Below are 21,235 nucleotides of genomic sequence, written 5' to 3'. Positions count from 1 at the left end.
TGAAGGGAATAAGAAGATGTTGAAAAACAGTCGAGTCAAGCTAAATGGGAGGAAAACCATAGAAAACTATGGGGAAAAGAGAAATCTTTCCCCTATAAAATAAGCCAGTAATTTGAAAACAGGAAGAATGATCCCATTTGTTTCTCCATGAACATTGAATTCTACAACTTTATGTAACTAACCTACAAATAACCCCTCCCTCCCCTCTTCCCTGTGCCCCACCTGGACTCGCACCCATTTCTCCCCTTCCACCTATATTCACTCCTCTGGCTTTACAATTTGCACTTCTTCTGTCCTTATCTCACTGTTTTTGTCTTTCCCTTTCTAGTCTTTGTCCAACCTACTGCTTTCCATACCACCACCCCCACCCTCCCTCACCTCATCTGGCTTTGTCCCATCCCTCCTCTCGCCCAGCTTCCTCCCTCCTCCCCCCCCTCCCCAACCAACCCCCACCAGTCTGAGGAAGGGTCCCAATCCAAAATGTCCCATTGCACCCATCCATGTTCTCCAGAGATGCTACCTGACCCGCTGAATTACTCAGGCATTTTCTGTAAAGCAGTACCTGCAGTTCCTTGCCACATTTACGTATCTATAACAGATGGATGAACAACAATCACAACCACTTAAGGACGAGGCAGAAAGTGGGATCGAGACCAAGATCAGATCAAGCTGATTTCACTAAATGGCTGACCACACCCTAAGCCAAGATGCTCTTCCCCAGCTTCTATTTATTAAATATATCTATAACCAAATCAGGAACTGTGATCTACAAAGTAATGGAAAGTAACGTTGATCCATGACCACTTTTACATTGGCAGCCCTGACTTGCTTCTAAAAATTGTGTTAAGTCACAACTTTTACTTCAACATCCAAGGACAAATCATTAAAACCCTGCAATTTATTTATATAAAAGATTTAATTTTTAAATCTTGGTACATACATGAATCACCAAATTTCAAATGATTACCAAAGTCATCCCAAAAAAAAAAATTCAGACAACATAGCTACTTACAAAATAACTGTACAAGTTAATGTTTGTTGACACAAGCCAGCCGACTCTGGCGATCTCACTCATCGTCCTCTTCATCACTAATCACATACTTCTTTGCTCTTTTGCTGGGAGCTTTGTCATCATTTTCCGCTTTTCTCTTTCCAGAATTTCCACCTTCCTAATGTGGGGGAAGGTGGTTTTGGAGACGAGAGAAAGGAGAGAAAGTAAAGAAATAGTATAAGTTGCCATCATGATTATTGTATTGACAGGTGCGATAAAGTTTATTTTTATAGACTCAGAGCTCTCCAACATGGAAACAGGCCCTTTGACCCAGCTCGTCCATGCCGACCAGCATCTAACCAAGCCAGTCCCACTAGAAGCATCACCTTTGGGGCTTTGGATGTGCCGGACTGACTGACAAAGCTTCAACACTTTGTTTTTAAGAAGGAACTGTGCAGATGCTGGAAAATCGAAGGTGGACAAAAGTGCTGGAGAAACTCAGCGGGTGCGGCAGCATCTATGGAGCGAAGGAAATAGGCAACGTTTCGGGCCGAAACGTTGCCTATTTCCTTCGCTCCATAGATGCTGCCGCACCCGCTGAGTTTCTCCAGCACTTTTGTCCACCATCAAAGCTTCAACACTAATGGGTGTTATTCATATTAAAAACAAGCACACTTTTGTTTTGTTTTTTAACGTGTAGAGTTCAAAAACCCCAGACCCAGTCTCCGGACACATGTTCCTTCTACCTGCCATTCTGGACCCTTACTCCAGCCCCATCAGCATACCCCGACTGTGGCTGCACACCCTGCCTGCACGCTGGACTCTCAGCTCTCTGCCTGGACTTGTGAATCAGGCATATGCTGCACCATCAGAATCTTCAGAGCTTTACAGCATCTGGTCATCATCTTTCAATGGTCAAACATTTCATTTTGGCATTACATGTTAAAATATAGAGGAAATTTAAGTCCTTATGTATAAAATACAGGGCAAAATTAGTCTAGCTGCTTATTTCATCCCTGCAGCCTCTGCTGAGCAGTGATTAAGCACTGTAACACCAACGTCTGCCACCAAGGCAGGTACGGGATACTGAGTTGGATGATCAGCCATGATCATATTGAATGGCGGTGCAGGCTCGAAGGGCCGAATGGCCTACTACTGCACCTAATTTCTATGTTTCTATGTCTTGGGAATTCCAGAAATAGATTTGAGAGGTACTTGGAAGATTCTCAGGAGGTATCAACTTGGACCATCTTCCAGTGCTCCAGCAATACAAATAAGTATAGCTACCTGTTAGAAGGACTTTTATTGAGAAAAAAAAAATCCATCCTTGATCCATTTTAATAAAAATGTTTAAACACGAATTAAATAATAAACTATTTACTAGGATGCAAATGAAATTAACTAAAAATCTAACTTCTGGGTTAAATATCAAATTTAGCATTTCACAAACCATGGATCCTTTCTTTAAATTCAAAATGTTAATAAAACATCACATTTCACAATTTATATCCATTTTGTTTCCTTATGCAGTCGTCTCACCACCTCCTTAACCACACAGCAGAGTGGTGTGGGTCACCCACTCACTCAAACCACTCGCTCATTGTCTGTTCAGGCAGGAGAAACACCTCCCCAGAGAAACACAAAGCTCCAACTAAATTATTTCTCACCCCTCCCCTCACCTACCAAAATAGAGCAATCATGATTTCATACACTAATCACAGTCATCATAACATTGTCAATGGCAAAAAATGCTTACAACTTAAATCCACCTTACCGTGACAAGTATTAACATTCACAAATCCAAGTTTACTTTGATCCCCTTTGACGGCAGTGGGCCTGTACTCGCTGAAGTTTAGAAGAATAAGGGGGGACCTCATTGAAGCTTACCGAATAGTGAAAGGCTTGGCTAGAATGAATGTGGGGAGGATGTTTCCACTAGTGGGAGAATCTAGGACTAGAGGTCATAGCCTCAGAACTAAAGGACGTTCCTTTAAGAAGGAGATGAGGATGGTGAACCTGCGAAATTCTTTGCCACGGAAGCTGTGGAGGATGTCAATTGATATTTTGAAGGCAGAGATAGATAGATTCTTGATTAGTCTGGAAGCCAGAGGTTACGGGGAGAAGGCAGGAGAATTGGGTTAGGAGGGAGAGATAGATCAGCCATGATTGAATGGCGGAGTAGACTTGATGGGCCAAATGGCCTAATTCTGCTCACATCACTTATGACCCCAAGGGACAAACCTCTCATTCCTACAACTTAAAATACAGCTTTTGATGTTCCAATAAAGCATGTTTTTTTGCTGTACATGTTGCAGCATTTATTAAATGCATTCTCACATATCTTCAACCAAATAGATGTTACACATCAAGTGAAGTCACTTAGAGTCATAAAATCATAGTGCAGGGAAACAGACCCTTCGGCCCAACTTGTCCATACCGATCAAGATGCCACATCTATGCCGGGCCCGACTTCCTGCATTTGGTCCATACTCCTCTGAAACTTTCCTATCCATTTATTAATTTACATTTAGTTTTAATCAACTGGATTATTTTCTGCAAGTCTGAACAGACCAAATTTGGCAAGGTCGCACTTGGGGTATTGTGCTTAGTTTAGGTCACCCAACCATAGTAAAGATGCCATTAAACTGAAAAGAGTGCACTCTTTGGCTACACCACTTTGGTAGTCTAGGGGTTCTATCTTTGCACATTTCACTTTTTCTCTTTCTTGCTTTTTCTCCTTTCTTTTCTTCTAACTATAGCTAAAAGTTAAAATTGAAGCTGTACAATAACTGTATAATGTCACATGCTGTTTGTTATATTTTTGTACATTTGCTTCTAATAAATAAAAATTATTTTATTTTTTTAAAAAGAGAAGTTCTTTGTCATATATAAAGTTAAAAATCATTCCACCATCAATGATAATATTCGTTTCAACCTTCCAAGAGAAACCTGTGAAAACAATTCCAAATTTGTATTTTAAAATGGAGGCATCTGTATGTGGGTTTTACATACTAACCTCATCACTGTCAAGCTTCTTGGCTTTCAGGAGCCTCTGTGCTTTGTCATCATCAGACCCTTCATCGCTATCAGAGGAATAAATACGGGCGCGCTCCTCTGGAATAGATATTAAACACAGATATTAAAGTAGATATTTATAGCACTCACCTTTGTTCAAAAAAATGACAACCTTTAAAGAGATATTGTAGCTTTCAATACTAAATAGTGTGATTTACAATTTACTGGCTTGGCTTTAGCAGTGGAGAGAGAAGTCTATAATAGAATGTATCTGTATGAATGGAATACATACTCCGCTGTGGGGCATTAACAGATTATGGTTAATATAAAGGAGAGATACATTTCACATGAATTTGTTAATGACTCGCAAACTGTCATACAGCAGAATTTCAATTGAGGGTACATTTTGGAGTATTGCTAAACACCTGGAATCTCATAATGTCCTCACTAATATTGCTTCAACCTTTGTGTGAACAAACATGCTGCCGAGGCTGTGGAAGAACTTGCATACAGAATCAGGCATGGAGCACACTGCATGAGTGAAGTATGCGGAGTGTGTCTCATTGTAATAATGTGTAGGAAGGAATTGCAAACGCTGGTTTACACCAAAGATAGGCACAAAATGCTGGAGTAACTCAGTGGGTCAGGCAGCATCCCTGGAGAAAAGGAATAGGTGACATTTTGTGTCAGACCCTTCTCCAGACCCTAGGAGTTCAGTAGACCGAAGAAGGGTCTCGACCTGAAATAAAAACCTATTTGTTTTCTCCAGAGATGCTGCTTGACCCGTTGAGTTACTCCAGCATTTTGTGTCTATTCTCATTGTACTAACATCTGTAAGCTATTGTTGAGAAACCACACATAGAATGGTCATGGGAGCAAGAAATCTGTGGAACCACGACAAAAATTGTGCATTAGTGGAATTTCGGGTGGAGAGGAGAAGTGGCACACAGTGGTTTAGAAAGTGTTATCAGCCATGATCTTCCTGGCCCAGCAGAGCTTATTTTCTGTCTGCCTGCATCTTTCACCTCTAAAGGTTACCAGTTTGTTGACTCGGTTTCCTACAGCACTGTGCATGCCACCTATTGGAAAAATATTACATCATAATATTACACATTATACCCAATTATAGAGCATAGCCATCTGGTTCAATATTTAATGTGGGTTTCTAGCTACTAAAATTATCATGCGCTGGATGTCAATGAGAAAAATGGCAAGGACAGGATTGTAAACTCTCGGCTGCCATTACCACACGACTACCTAAAAACTGGGTTGAAAAATCAGGATAATGTGCATTTTCTCTAATACTTGCCACCTTTAGCCTCAATTGGGTTTTTTTTTAAATTGTCATTTCAACTTTTAAAAACTGTTGAATCATCCTAACGTGTTTCTCAGCAATAAAAATGCTTAGTACCCTAAATAATCACTAGTCTCTTATTATTAACATTAAGCTCCTCATGAAAGTAGAGGTAGGATTCCTCTACTTAACAAAAATTATAAAATATATCTCACCATTAATAACCTACCAACAAAGTTAAATTAGGCACATATTCCTACAATTTCCACAGGCCCCTAATGTGGGTTTTATTTTTCTGTTGAGAGTTTAAAAAAATGTTATACCTGTTATCTGATTCCTTTCAAGCTGAAAGTATTACCAAATTCTCCATGTAAAAATAATTCACCAAATTTAAACATCGGAAACAATGAGATATAGATTCAGAAATTGGGAAGCGATTTACAGCAGTAATCTGACACAAACACATCAAGGTACAGAGTAAGTACATGGAAAATGATGCAATGCATTAAGAAACAGCGGGTTGGGAATGGTATTTTATTATGTTGGTGCTTTCCCGAGGCAGCGTGAAGTGTAGAGGCAGCGTGCAGAGTCACAGTCCACAGTCTGCCCTCATCAGTCAGAGTATTGAGTATAGGAGTTGGGAGGTCATGTTGCAGTTTTATAAGACATTGGTGAGACCACATTTAGAATATTGTGTTCAGTTCTGGGCTTTTCAAGCTTGAAAGGGTTTAGAAAAGATTTACGAGGATGTTGCCAGAGCTAGAAGGTGTGAGCTATAGGGAGAGGTTGAGCAGGCTGAGTCTCTATTCCATGGGGCGTAGGAGGATGAGGGAAGTTCTTATAGACGTATACACAATCATGAGAGGAATAGATCAGGTAGATGCACAGAGTCTTTTACCCAAAATAGGGGAATCGAGGACCAGAAGACATAGGTTCAAGGTGAAGGGAAAAAGATTTAATAGGAATCCGAGAGGTAACTTTTTCACACAGAGGATGGTGGGTGCATGGAACAAACTGTAAGAGGAGGTAGTTGGGGCTGGGACTATCCCATCGTTTAGGAAACGGTTGGACAGCTACATGGATAGGACAGGTTTAGAGGGTTATGGACCAAGGGCAGGCAAGTGGAACTAGGGAATCTGGGACATTGTTGGCCGGTGTGGGCGAGTTGGGCCGAAGGGCCTGTTTCCACACTGTATCACTCTATGACTATGACTCCATACCTCTGATCCCTCCTTTGAACTTGTTTTTGATGGCTGCAAGGCTGATGGTATCATCGCCGTCCTCCTCCTCATCGTAACGATCAGGTTCCAGGTAGGAGGAGCTCAGACCTCGCTGGCTCTGCTTCTCTCTCATTCTACGTTGCTGAGATTCTCTTCTAATAGAAGCTTTGAGACGCTCCTCCTCTTTCTGCCGATCGAAGACAATTTGTAGTTAGGTGCAGTTACAAACGTGGATTTTAATTGTACAACATTGGCAGCACAGTGGTAGAGCTGCTGCTTCACAGTGCCAGAGACCAGGGTTCGATCCTGACCTCAGGTGCTGTCTATGTGGAGTTTGCACATTCTCCCTCTGACCACATGGGTTTCTTCGGGGTGCTCCAGTTTTCTCCCACATCCTGAAGACGTGTGGGTTTGTAGGTTGATTGACCTCTGTAAATTGCCCCCGGTGTGTATGGAGTGGATGGGAAAGTGTGATAACATAGAACTAGAATGAATGGGTGATCGGCGGCCGGCATGAACTCAATGGGCTGAAGGGTCTGCTTTAATCTTTTCAATCAAAACCACTGTTTGTGCATGTGCCTAAAAATACGGTGTCTCCATTTCAATATCTTCACAATGGGGCATCATCAGTTTTGCTTACCTTTATCATTTCTGAACGCTGGGATTCGGGATCTCTGCCAGCTATAGGAAGGATTCGAATCTTTTGGGTTTTTGAACATCTGTCTGCCAAAGACAGAGTCATCTTTCTGTGTGTTGCACTGTCCGTGGAATGAGGCCTGTGGCACATTAAGACAAATGCTGGTTTAAGCTAATCTTTTTATAAAACATACATATTTACCATATAGAACAGTACATTCACTTGAGAGCCACAGGGATAATTCCAATGTATAGAATGATACTCAGGAGGATACTGATGTTGAGATTGGATGATAATAAACTGGCTTTAGGTAGGTAAATACTGAACTCCACTAGATTTTCATCCACTGAGAAAGGACGAGTCACACCCTGGCCACTCCCTCTTCTCCCATCTCCGATAGGACAAAAGATATAGAAATGTGAAAACGCACACCTCCAGATTCAGAGACAGTTTCTTCCCTGCCGTTATCAGGCAACTGAATTATCCTACAGCAACCAGAGAGCAGTCGTGAATTACTATCTACCTCATCGGGGACCTTCGGACTATCTTTGATCGGACTTTGCCAGCTATATCTTGCCGAAAACGTTATTCCCTTATTGCGTATCTGTACACTGTGAAAGGCTCGATTGTAATCATGTATTGTCTTTCCGCTGGCTGGTTCGCACACAAAAATGTTTTTCACTTACCTCGGTACACGTGACAATAAACTAAACTGAACTGAGAAGCAGAGTTGAGAATAGACTTGATTATGGTTATTGTGCCTATCTTGTCTACACAAGCTATTTCAGTTCATACATGAAGAGTGGACATTAGGCAAGCACTAGAGGGCATCAGTGGCTATAAAATATTCCAAAATGACGGCTGGCTATTTATGAAGTGGAAAGGTTAAAATAAAGCAGGACTAAGATGATATTTTCAAACAATTCGAACATCAAGTATGGTTTATGAGCTTCTAGGACCATTTAAAAATAATTATATTCCAGAACGAAACCCAAAATTACTGTGGTGAAACAAAGAGGAGAAACGTAATGCTGGAATCTTCAGCAAAGCACGAAGTGCTGGAGGAACTCAGTGGGTCAGGTATCATCTGTGGAGGAATGGACAGATAACATTTTGGGTCTGGACCTTTCTTTAGACTGATGGAGTAGGGGGCAAAAAGCTGGAAAAGGGAGGTGGGTGGGGTAAAGCTTGGCAAGTGATAGGTAGATAGAGGTAAGAGGGGGGTGATTGACAGATGAGTGGAGTAAATGACAACGGCTAGAGGTGAAAAGGACATACAAGGGTATCAGATAAAGAGACAAGGAGTGTAATATAAAGCCCAAGGGAAGGCTACAGGTGGAAGGGAACACGGGGAGGGGTAAAAGGTGAGTGAAAGGCAACAAGGAGATGGGAAATGAGCGTATGGGGGAGAAAAGAGGAGGGCAACTGGGATGGTGCAAGCGATTGGTACATACTGGGGTGAGGTGGGCAGGGGAGAGAGGGAGGAGAAGGGGTGGGGTCTCCTTTTGGTTATCATTAGGAAAGCAATAGTGAGTAAAGATGTTGATTTCATTTATTAACTGTTGAAGTAAGGCAACTGAAATCTGTGTCAATTCTCACAGCTAAACTCAAAGTTACAACATAACTTTGTACTGATTACAAAGAGAGAATTTGAATTATCTCTTTTAAGATTAATTTTAATAAAATATTTTCCACTGCAAGAACAGGCATAGAGTTTTTAAAAAGTGAGTTTGTTCCCAACAAATACTTCTGATAAAGATAAACACTCTTAAACAATTTCATAAGTTATGCAACATTTTTACAGCAGTTTGAGATAATCAGTTCATACAAGTTAAAAGCTTTGCAATGTGAATTGTTAAGGATTCAACATACCTGAACGTAAGCTTGGTTTTGAAGACTGCCTGACCTTGCAAACCAGTTCCCTGCCTAATGAAGAGATGATTGTGGTCCCCTTGCAGTGGGGCCTTGTAGACATCAAACACTTCATTTCCCAGGTGCAAAGACATACTGCAACAAAGAAAATTCAATGATTATAAATGCTATTTACAGAGTTCGGTTTCTTAGGATTTGTTTATTTAAATTTCACAGAAATCCACAAGCCACTGAATTTTACTGTAAATACAAAATAGCCCAAGAATAGTTCAAACAAACTCCAATAGTCTATCACACTTGGGAATTTGGTAATGCTAGCCAGGCAGATTTTCTGGACTATTCACATTAATATCCCATACACTCTCAATTCCTTTTTTTAATGTTACAAAGAAATGGATACATTTTAAACCTGGAAAGTTTGAACGGAGTGCAGGAAATGAATAGCACCTTGGTGGGTTTTAAAGGGAGTGCATGAAATGGAAGCACAACAAATGGGGGCCCAAAGCACTTCAACGTGAGGATGGGAAACAGAGACCGTACCATCAGCATCTCCAAACACCCACATTGCAGATTAACAGATCTAAACCTTCGAGAATGTGATTGGTCTTGTCTAACCATTGTATTTACAAGCTGCTCTTGCCTCCCTTTACTTGCTGGATTTACAAAAAACCAAGAGATCCACCAGGTAATCAGTTAAGCCTGAGGAACCTCCAGTCCAAAAAAATCTACCTTTTGAGAATGCATCGGTGGTCTACTCAATACTGTGCGTTAAAATCCAAAAGTTGTCTAACAGAGGCAGATTTCATGTTTCTCAAATCCAAACATTTTAACCTATCTCCCAATTTTGCCTGTTAAAATGAATTCAAATAATCTATCAATGAAAGTTTTCTTTTCTTTTCCTCCTTTTAATATATAGCATGCACATGTTTATTTTCTAAGCAAGGAAGCTTCCCTTGCTGGTGTTACAACTATATCCAGTTAAGCACACTGTAATTTTCCCAAAGGTGTGAGACAATACATGAATTAATAAGCAAAATTAAATCAAGATCCTCACAAGAAATCAGAATGCTTTAAAGCTACATTATGAAAAAGTAAATCTTACAGCTTTTATCATCCTTGTCAGAGACACTTTAGTTGGCAAATAAATATTACCAACCTTCCATCTGACCATTTTACTATTCGCGCATTACTTTCACGAACGTCAGTTCCTTCTTCATCCTTGCGTATTCGCCAGCGAATTGTGTTTTCCACCTGTGACCAGAAGACAAATAATTTTAAGGTTTAAGATTCCCATCAGTGTTGAATTTAACCTCCATGGTTCTCCAGTCTCTCTCTCTCTCTACTCGGTGGCTACCAATAGGGCGGCATATAGAAATATATGCAGCAAAATCATAGCCATCAGATACATTTAGCAATTACCTTGGAGTGGGAATGGGAAGGTTGGTGGCCATTACCTTTAATTTAAGTCTTGTTCTACCCTCTTCATCCAGCATTTCTTCATCTTCAAATTCATCTTCATAGTACTGAGAATCGAATGGTCTTAAGAAAACAAACAGAAAGCTTATAGTTTGATAAATGGGCACAATGGATTTTAAAATATGCCTTTAAAGAAAATAAGTATCAGAATCTTAATGTATTCCGCGCAAACCCGAGTTCACACTCTCGAGCAGAACACAAGTATGATGTTCAGTTTTAGCCACCAATATGCAAGGAGTCTGAAAATCAAGGTGCAATTTGAAAAGTCAGACCAATCGCCAACATTGAAAGACATGAAAAAAGTGAAGACATTTAGCTTTGAAAAGAATGAACTAAGATGAATCATCTACAGTAATTCCCCACACTGAACCCATTTTGGTAGGTGGTAGGGGAGTCTCTTAGACTTTAGTCAAAATCCTTGATATTATTTAAGATTTGGTAGATAAAATCCTGAGGGAAACATTTTTGGAGAAGATGGAATCTAATCCAATCTAAACCCCGTGTGATCTTGACCTTTGTATTCACTTCAATATTTTAGATACAACACAAGTTGAAGTACCTGGGTTCCACGCTGAGGAAGTTAGGCAGTTTAACAAAGTATAGATCACTCCCTAAATCAGTGTTCACTTTGGGAATCTCTACTTCTATCCGTGTCTCTGAAATTGGTTCTTCTTCTGCATGATCATGATCCATGTCATACTCATCCTAAAGCAAATACACAATTAGTAAAAGGCGGATGGGATGGATGTAAAAGTGTACAACACAAAATGGCAAATGCTAGCATTTAGTGGTGTCATTGTCATTATCACTAAACCAATTAAAATGCTATTACCAAACTTTTAATGAAAATGATAAATGAACAAATCAATTGTTTAACAAAAGAAAAATAACACGGTAACCTTATGCAATGGCAGGCTAAGAACTTATTTTGATTTTTGTGGTGATGATCCCAATTCCATGCCCTATACATTAACTCTAACCAACCAATGAAACTAATTTTCCTTTAAAACTTTCATAACCTCAAAAATTATTTCACTAGAAATATTTTTTTAAATATTCACTAGATATTAAAAAAAAATGTACTTCATAACAATAAATTCAGGATACAGTTTTAGAGAATTATCCTACAATGAGGTATTTGGTACATCTGGTTACGGGCGGCACGGCAGCGCAGAGGTGGAGTTGCGGCCTTACAGCACCAGAGACCTGGGTTTCGAACCTGACTACGGGTGCTTGTCTGTACGGTCGCCCCGTAACCTGTGCGGGTTTTCTCCGGGGTCTCCGGTTTCCTCCCACACTTCAACGGCGTACAGTTTTGTAGGTTAATTGGCTTGGTATAAGTGTAAATTGTCCCAAGTGTGTATAGAATAGCGTTAATGTGTGGGGATCCTTGGTTGGCACGGACTCGGTGGGCCGAAGGGCCTGTTTCTGCCCTGTTTCTCTAAACTAAACTAAAATCTAATTTCTCATATTCCCCATAAGACACAGAACACCATTCGACCCACTGATGCCATGCCAACTACGAGAGTAATCTTATCAAGGCCATTACATGACTTATTTTTAGTAGCCTATTCTGGCTGCAATAATGCAATTGTAGGTGAATCCATGTCTTTTTTTTTATTCCCCTACTTGTCCTTCATCTGTCCAGATTTCTTAGTAACGCACATCTTAAAATCAATTGCTATATAAGATTTCTAGGAAATTCAATCTAAAGAATGTATGATACAGCTTCAAATAAATACTTACTGCAGGTTGGCCTGGAGTGGGAGGTTTCTCACCTTCACTGTCAGATGAAATATCATCTGCACCTCCAAAAAGATCATCTCCATCTATTTTATCTGCAACACAGACATAGCACCAACATCCTCAGAAAAAATAATGCACCATCCGTAGCTGGTAATGCTATAAAATTGTCATCCTTTCAATAAAGTACAAAATGTATGTCGCAGTGTGAAAACGTCGTGTAAAGTGTTACCTTTATCCTTTATATTGCTGTCGGAGTCAGAATCCGAAGCAATTAATTTTTTTGCCTTGTGTCGAACTATTTCCTCTTCACTGTCACTACCTCTTGCAGATCCTGCAACTGAAATTGAGAATGATTTAAAAGAATAGCATCAGACTTAAGAACCTCTCGCTATCAATGCTCACTTTATTCACGGAAAATCACAGGAATAAAGTTTAATACCAAAAGCGATCACAAATGCAAGGCTGCTTGCAATCACATTTTGAGAGCACAATTCAATACGAGTTTATAAATGACAAAATGCAGTCAAGTTTTATCCACTTAAAATTTTGATAGCTGATTAAAGCAAATTATATTCTTTTATGCAAGTGAAAGATGTGAATTCTATAATTGGGGAGAGTGTAAATAATTTAAATTATTTTGCACATTGGAAGCAAAGGTCTTGCCTCATACATTTGTTTTATTTATAAATCACCTAATTTGTGTCAGAAAGAAAACTAGCAAAGGCTCAAGATATAAAACAGTGCAGGCAGCATCTGTGAAGAGAGCAACAAAGCTGGCATTTCAGGTGAATGACCCTTCAAGTGACCTGAAACGTTAACTCTTTCTTCACCACACGGATGCTGTGTGACATTGTGAGTACACACTTTGTGTTTTTATTTTCGATTTCTGCATCTGAAGTTTTTATTTTTTGCTTTTGAATACCTGATTTATGTTCTTGCTCTTCATCTGATAGTTGCTGCTCCTCTTCTGAATGGTGAGTTTTTTCCTCTTCGTCAGATTGATCACTCCTGGAAGCCCGCTCCCACTTCTCATTCTCAGAGTGCACCTCCTTTCCAGATTCCTCAGCGTCCGACTGGTTACTGGCAGCATCAGAGTGCGAGTGGTTGCTCATGGCATCGGATCGGGAGTGGACACTGCCAGCGTCTGAATGGACGTTACCAACTTCGGAGTGGGATCGGATACTTGCGACATCCGAGTGCACGCTTCCAACTTCTGAGTGAACGCTTGCGGCTTCCGAGTGCACGCTACCGGCGTCGGAGCGAACGCTGCCAGCGTCCGAATGCATGCTCTCTGCATCAGAAACATTTTCGTCATCTTCATTTTCAAACTGCTGCTCTTCTGAGCCACTGTGTTGCTCTGTTTCCGAATGCTGAACGTCCTCCTGGTCAGACTGCCCCAAAGCGATGGACTGGTTTTCGGACATGTCTTCACTTCCATTGTGTCTCGAGCCTTCGTCCTCGCTGTCCTCCCCAAACAGCTCTTTATTGCTAGGTTTAGTAGCTTCTCTCTCATCTTCATCCTCATTTCTGTCTTCCCTTTCACTCTCGCTCCTGGAAGGATTGCTTTCCGACGCCGCTTGCTCCTGCTCAGAATCCGAGCCCGATCCAGATCTGGAATCAAAATCTGCAAACATAAAAGACAAGCAACCAAATTAATCTAATTCTGCTAGCATCAATCCATTCATGTAAAAAGGAAATTTGACATTAATATAAAGACCTTCTTATTCTAATACAATGATATACGAAATAGTTAGTCCTTTATTTCTACCAATTTCATACATTTGCAAACCCTGGACACTTCATTACAAACAACTCAGCCTCAATATATATTATCAAAAAAAGAGTGTGCGGAAGGTAGAAATCTAAAAGCTAAAAACCAAAAATGTTAGAAATATTCGGTAAGTCACAAAGAGAAAGATAAAAACTAATATTTCAGAACAGTAACTTTTCATTGTTGTTTATTGAATTGAGATATTGGACAATTGATGTGTGTAAAACATGCCACCTTATAATTTAAAAATATTTCTTGAGCTAAGTTACCACAAGAGATATTGCGAGCTTTTTTTTTGAACAAGTACTATTTTCAGCACTTTCCTCCTTTCCTGATTTGAGGAAATAAATACGCTGAACAAATAAGCACAAAACTACATTTGGGACACTGCAATTTATCTGAAGAAGGGTCCAGACCCGAAATGTGGTCGGTCCATTTCCTTCGACAGATGCTACCTGACCCACCAAATTCCTCAAGGGCTTTGTGTTTTACAAAAAACGGCATTATAATTTTGTAAAGTATTCTTGCATTGCACTTGTCTACCTTTGCATTGCACTTTAATCATTTCACTAACATAGAGGTTATTTATTGGCCAAAATATATGGCAGTTTCAAGCAAAGAAATCAAGAGCATGTAGCACAGCAACAGTAGTTACAGAAGGTACACAAAAATGCTGGAGAAACTCAGCGGGTGCAGCAGCATCTATGGAGCGAAGGAAATAGGCGACGTTTCAGGCCGAAACCCTTCTTCAGACTGCACCAGTCTGAAGAAGGGTTTCGGCCCGAAACGTCGCCTATTTCCTTCGCTCCATAGATGCTGCTGCACCGGCTGAGTTTCTCCAGCATTTTTGTGTACCTTCGATCTTCCAGCATCTGCAGTTCCTTCTTGAACACAGTAGTTACAGAAGAACTGCTGTAATTTAGTTTTAAAACAGTATTTTGTATTTACTCTGCAAAATCAGCATCTCAATGTGCTCAGGTGTTTAGTGTTCTGAAGTATTACTTGTGGTCTGTAGAAGCTAATTCAAGATAGGAAATTAGTACAATTTCCAAATGTTTTCAATTTAACTCACTCACTGGACATCAATTGGACCTACAGCAACAATGGCCAAAGAACAGATTAAGTATCTCGTTTTATTCAATAATTCAGACAATAATACTTTTTCTGATACTAAGCCCATCAACAATTATTGTGAAGTTGTGTTGGAGTAGACGGTGGGGTTACAGATATTTTTCTTATAGATGAAAAATAAATAAATATCATTTCAAACATAACTTTCAAATGAATTCAATCATACCAAGTTTGAATCAGATTTGAAATGAATTGGCACTGAATTGACACAAATTAGAACATTTGTTATTTCTTCTATAGCTGAATTTATCACAAATGATGGAGAGCAGGAATGCTTTTCCTGCTCGAATGCATGATGAAATTCAGCAACTTTCTTCTCTATAGAGCAAAAAGAGGTGATGAGGAGCAATCTAAAAAAGGTGATGTTGCATGACCAACTGAGTTACTCCAGCACTGTGTGTCAACCTGTGGAGGAAATGAACAGAAGACATATTGGGTGCAGACCCTTCTTCAGACTGTAGCGGAGGCGAGGGGGGGGTGAAAGCTGGAAATGAGAGTTAGGGATGGGCCAAAGCCTGGTAAGTAATAGCTGGATATGGGCGAGGGGTGGTTGATTGGCAGATGGGTAGAAATAGCGACAAAAGCTAGAGGTGAAAAGGAGACCAAAGCGTGTCAGATAAGGAAAGATGCTAATTTTTATGCTCTCACCACATAGCTAAGAGAGATAAGTTTTCTTATACACAGAGAGTGCCTGGAACATACTACCAGAGTTGGTGGAGGTTGCTACGATAATGGCAAATGGATATGCAGGGAATGGAGCAATATGGATCACATGCAGTCAGAGGAGTCATAAAGTATGGAAATAGGCCCTTCGGCATAAGTGAAAGTAAAAAATGTTGGAGAAACTCAGCGGGTGAAGCAGTATCTGTAGAGAGAAGGAATGGGCGACGTTTCGTGTCGAGACCCTTCTTCAGACTCGGCATAACTGATCCATGTCGACCAAGATGCTCCATCTAGGTTAGCCCCATTTTCCCAACTTTGGCCCATATACCACTAAACTGTTCCTATCCACGTACCTGTCAAAAGTGTATTTTAACTGCTACTATTATAGCTTCCTAAACTACTTCCTCTGGCAGCTCATTCCATATACCCACTACCCTCTGTGTGAAAAACCTGGATAAGAGAGACACCTATGTCAGACTTCTATTCATACACTACACCTCTGCTTTTAATACCATTATCCCATCCAAGCTCATCACCAAATTTGGAGAACTTGGAACTCAGCACTCATGTCTGCATCTGGATCCTCGACTTCCTGACCAACAGTCCACAATCAGTGAGGATAGGGGACAAATCATCCTCTATGACAATCCTCAACACTGGTGCTCCACAAGGATACGTTCTCAGCCCGCCCCCCTCCCTCCCCCGCCCATCCACCCACCCCACCCCACCCTTCTTTACTCCTTACACACCCACAACTGCAGCCAAGTACAAATGCAACTCAATTTACAAAATGCAGACAACACCTCCATAGTGAGCCGGATATCAAATAATGACAGAGTACAGGAAGGAGATTGAGAACCTCGTAACCTTTTGTCAAAACAATAATCTTACTCTCAATGTCAGCAAGACAAAGGAGATAGCAATCAACTTCAGGAAGTGAAGCGGTACACGTTTTATCAGGATGCATCACAGAATGGTTTGGGAACAGCTCCATCCAAGCCGCACAAAATTGGAGAGAATTGCGGATGCAGCCCAGATGATCACACAAATCAAACTCCCTTGCATTGACTCCATCTACACTTCACACTGCCTCAGCAATGTCGTCAGCAAAATCAAGGATGATTCTCACTCCAGTCACTCTCTCATTTTCCCTTTCCATTCAGGCACGATGTGCAGAAGTATGAAGACGCATGCCTCCAGATGTAGGGAGATTCTTCCCAACTATCATCATGCAACTGAACGATCCCATCAACAATTAGTCCAGTGCTACCATCTACTTCATTGGCGACCCTCGAACTATTTTTAAACAGACTTTACTGAACTTTATCTTGCACTAAACATTATTCCCTTTATCTTGTATCTGTATATTGTGGATGGCTCGACCGTAATCATGTATAGCCTTTCGGCAGACTGGATAGCACGCAACAAAAACCTATTCACTGTACCTCAGTACACGTGACAATAAACTAAACTAAAGTTGCCCCTCGAGTTTTTATTAAATCTGTTCCCTCTCACCTTATAGGGAGGTTAGTTTAACTTTAATATGAACCTGTTTTGCGTGGACTTTGTCGACCAAAGGGGCAGTTCCTGCTCTGTACTGTTCTATGTAAGGGAGGATCTTGTCATAGTTTGGTGACAAGAGATATATATATATTCCAGCTGTGATCAATTAATTTTGTACTACAAGACGTTCTCCTCAGTATATTCTAGGCCCTAACAATATCCCATGTAATTATGCATCTGTCTTGCTCGCTACACTGATCTGCAGACATACATTTTGAAGATGCTCCTGTTTCTCTACAGTGCACCTTAGGGGATGTGAAGCCACAAACCAGCGGCCCTGGCCCCGGGATTGAGCCGGGTCGGCGAGGGGTGACTAGGCTCGGTCCCTGGGCCGGGGTCCCGCTCGCCCACCCCGCGGGCACCTACCCACCCACACGCCAGTGGTCAGCCCTCGCAGGGCGGCGCTACCTTTCTGCTCGGGCTCGCTGTCCGCGTCGCTGCCGAACAAGTCTGTCATGTCCGCCATGTTGCCGGGTCGCAAAGACGAGCCGCTGGGCGGAGGAAGATCGTTTACGGCAAAGCGTCGCTGGGCAACGACAGATGCGGCGCGATGTCGGGGTGTGGGTGACGTACTCCGGGACTGGAGGGGGCGCTGGTGATGTACTCCGCGACGCCAGGGGGCGCTGGTGATGTACTCCGGGACACCAGGGGGCGCTGGTGAAGTACTCCGTGACACCAGGGGGCGCTGGTGATGTACTCCGCGACACCAGGGGGCGCTGGTGAAGTACTCCGGGACACCAGGGGGCGCTGGTGATGTACTCCGGGACACCAGGGGGCGCTGGTGGTGTACTCCGGGACACCAAGGGGGCGCTGGTGAAGTACTCCGGGACACCAGGGGGCGCTGCAGCGGCCATTGGGCTGGTGACGCGGAGACGCGAGGAACTGCAAGTGCTGGAATCATGAACAAAACACAAAGTGCTGGACGAACTCAGCAGATCAGGCGCCGCAGCATCTGTGGAGGGAACGGACAGACAACGCCTTGGTCTGGGATCCTGCTTCACACTGATGGAGTAGGGGGAGAAAACTGGAAAAGAGTGGTGGGGTAAAGTCTGGCAAGTGATAGGTGGACAAAAGGTGTAGGAAGGAACCGCAGATGCAGGTTTACACCGAAGTTAGAAACAAAAAGCTAAAGTAACTCAGCGAGTTTCATTCTTTGTACAACTCGTGTTCACCTAGCACACAGCCGACAATGGACCGTTTACTTGATCATCGTTACTTTTTTGCATATCTTTCATTCATTTGTTCAGTATCTCTCTCTATCGCCGTCTGTATCGCTCGTTTCCCTTTCCCTGGTGGGAGGAAACCAGAACACCCGGAGGAAATACATGCAGTCACAGAGAGAACATGCAAACTCCACACATAAAGCATCCAAGGTCAGGTTGGAACACAGGTATCTGGTTTTGCCCTGAGCCACGATGCCACCAATCGTTCAAACATATGAGAAAGGGTAAAGAAAAGGAAAATGGGACTGATTTCATGGACAACAATGGTGACTCTCTGGACGTATCTATAAGATGGAATCAAAGAAAGGATATTACTTGGCCCATTGTCCTTCATTAGTAAACCCTGTGGGGTGTAACAGTAGAGATGGGAGAATCAGGTGGGATGTTCAGTTTAGAGATAGAGCATGGAAACAGGCCTTCAGTTCACCAAATTCATGCTGAATAATAATCACCCATTCACACTAGTTCTATGTTATCCCACTTTCTTATACACTCCCGACACATTAGGGGCAATTTATAGAGGCCAATTAACGTCCAAACCGACACGTATTTGGGATGTGGGAGGAAACGAGCACCCGGAGGAAACCCACGCGGTCACAGGGAGAACGTGCAATTGTCTGCCTATTCAATGCACGACAATAATTGGAAATTCAATGGTGTTCTGAATTGATAGTAATGAATCAATCCCCTGAACTACCAAGGGGGTATCTGACCAGTTGAGCTGTGAGGAAATTTAACAGAATCTTTGCTTAGGTGAGGTCCATTTCAGATCTTTGCATTGGAAAAATATGTGAAGTATCTGCAGAACAGATATCAGAAAAGTCATGTTTGCATTAGTAGCAATTTGAAATATTTAATAGATATTTGAAATAATATGAGGAAAAACTTTTTCCACCAGAGAGTTGTGAATCTGTGGAATTCTCTGCCACAGAAGGCAGTGGAGGCCAATTCACTGGACGTTTTCAAGAGAGTTAGATTTAGCTCCTCGGGCTAAAGGAATCAAGGGATATGGGGAAAAAGCCGGATCATAGTGCTGATTTTGGATGATCAACCATGATCATATTGAATGGCACTGCTGGCTCGAAGGGCCAAATGGCCTACTCCTCCACCTATTTTCTATGTCTCTAATTTCTCATATTTCCACTGTCAAAACTCTGAGACGTTTATAGGTTTTAATGAGATCGTCTTTCAGTTTCAATCAGTCCTTTGAGCCATTCGCTCATTCTATGAGTCAGTTTGTGAACCTTCACCTTACCATTTTTAAAGTAGATATACATTTCTTCCGGCAATACCTTTCTTTCAGCAAAACCAATACTCTTTAAAAGAGCAGCCAATATCACCCACACCACCTTGGCCACGCTCTCATCCAGAACATATACGGAAGCCCGAAAACCATGACTCTAGTTCAAGAACAGCTTCTACCCAGCAAACATCAGGCTCTTGAACACCGTACAACACTAACCTCAGCAACTGTAATCTACTATTGTCTGTGTCTTTGTTTGCACTACGGACTTCAGTCTTTGCATCATTATGATTCCCTAGTATTGCGATGATTAATTTATTGCATGAGTGATTATTATACGTATATTGATATGTGCGTTATTGCTTAAACGAGCCTGTTAAGCTGCAGCACATAATAATGTTCTTGTTCCATTACTGGTTCTTGACGCATTGCACTGCTTTTAAGCTTGGAGCTGTATGGAATGGTGCTGACAGTATCACCAGTGTATAAATGGTATCATACTTACAGAGATCATCTTAAGGATAAGGTACAGGTGATCTCATGTAAAAATGATTTCCATTCACAAAGACCTATTGTATATGCAAACACAATACACTACATGTTCTCACACAATAGGTTGAGACAAAAATATATAACAACCGACAATTGTTAGACTAGCAAAACATCCCAAAATGCCTTGCTGTAATTTTATCAAATATAATTTGACGCCAAGCCACTTATGGAATTATTTGGGCAGGGGGCCAAAAGATTAGGTAAAGAAGTAAATATCAAGCAGAAGAGTAGAGGAAGATGATGAAGTTTGGCAGAGAAGTTCATGGAGGGTATTCCAGTGTTAGGCACTTGATAGCTGAGAGCCTAACCCCAAGAATCAAGCAACATTCTCCAGAGATGCTGCCTACCCGCTGAGTTACTCCAGCATTTTGTGTCTACCATCGAGCATAAATAAGGTTGATTGATTGAAAGATACAACTTGGAAACTGCCCTTTTGGCCCACCAAGTCCACACCAACCTTCGATCACACTAGTTCTATGTTATCCCACTTTCTCATTCACTTCTTACACACTAGGGGCAATTTGCAGAGGCCAATTAACCTGGAAGTGTAGGAAGGAACTGCAGATGGTGGCTTATACCGAAGATGGACACACAAAGTGCTGGAGTAACTCAGTGAATCATGCAGCATCGCTGGAGAAAAAGGAGAGGTGATGTTTCGGGTCTGAACCCTTCTTCAGACCTAGAGACCCGCACGTCTTTGCATTGAAAGCAGAGGGTCAAATTAGAGATTTCTAAAGTGTGTAGGGTTGGAGGAAATTACGGAGAAAGTTTGGGCAAGGCCATGGATGAAATGAAAAATAAGAGTACGCATTTTAAAATGGAGGTGTTGCTTAGCCAT

At 41.5% G+C, this 21,235-nt stretch overlaps 1 protein-coding gene across 1 annotated transcript; it reads right to left on the bottom strand.

The window, feature by feature from the left end:
* Positions 1-897: 897 nt before the first annotated feature.
* Positions 898-17,893, bottom strand: leo1 (LEO1 homolog, Paf1/RNA polymerase II complex component). The gene is made up of 12 exons (XM_033050080.1): positions 17,788-17,893; positions 13,174-13,875; positions 12,481-12,588; positions 12,252-12,343; positions 11,065-11,210; positions 10,484-10,568; positions 10,186-10,280; positions 9,030-9,164; positions 7,161-7,296; positions 6,521-6,707; positions 4,008-4,105; positions 898-1,169 (listed from the first exon to the last, which is right to left on the bottom strand). Exons 1-12 carry the CDS (start codon positions 17,843-17,845, stop codon positions 1,068-1,070), a joined length of 1,944 nt encoding a protein of 647 aa, XP_032905971.1. The 5' UTR covers positions 17,846-17,893; the 3' UTR covers positions 898-1,067.
* Positions 17,894-21,235: the final 3,342 nt, after the last annotated feature.

This window comes from Amblyraja radiata, chromosome 34 (assembly GCF_010909765.2).
Source record: "Amblyraja radiata isolate CabotCenter1 chromosome 34, sAmbRad1.1.pri, whole genome shotgun sequence".
In the NCBI taxonomy this organism is placed as follows: Eukaryota; Metazoa; Chordata; class Chondrichthyes; order Rajiformes; family Rajidae; genus Amblyraja; species Amblyraja radiata.
The sequence above is the reverse complement of the archived record's forward strand: the minus strand, read 5'-3'. Positions and strand labels throughout refer to the sequence as shown.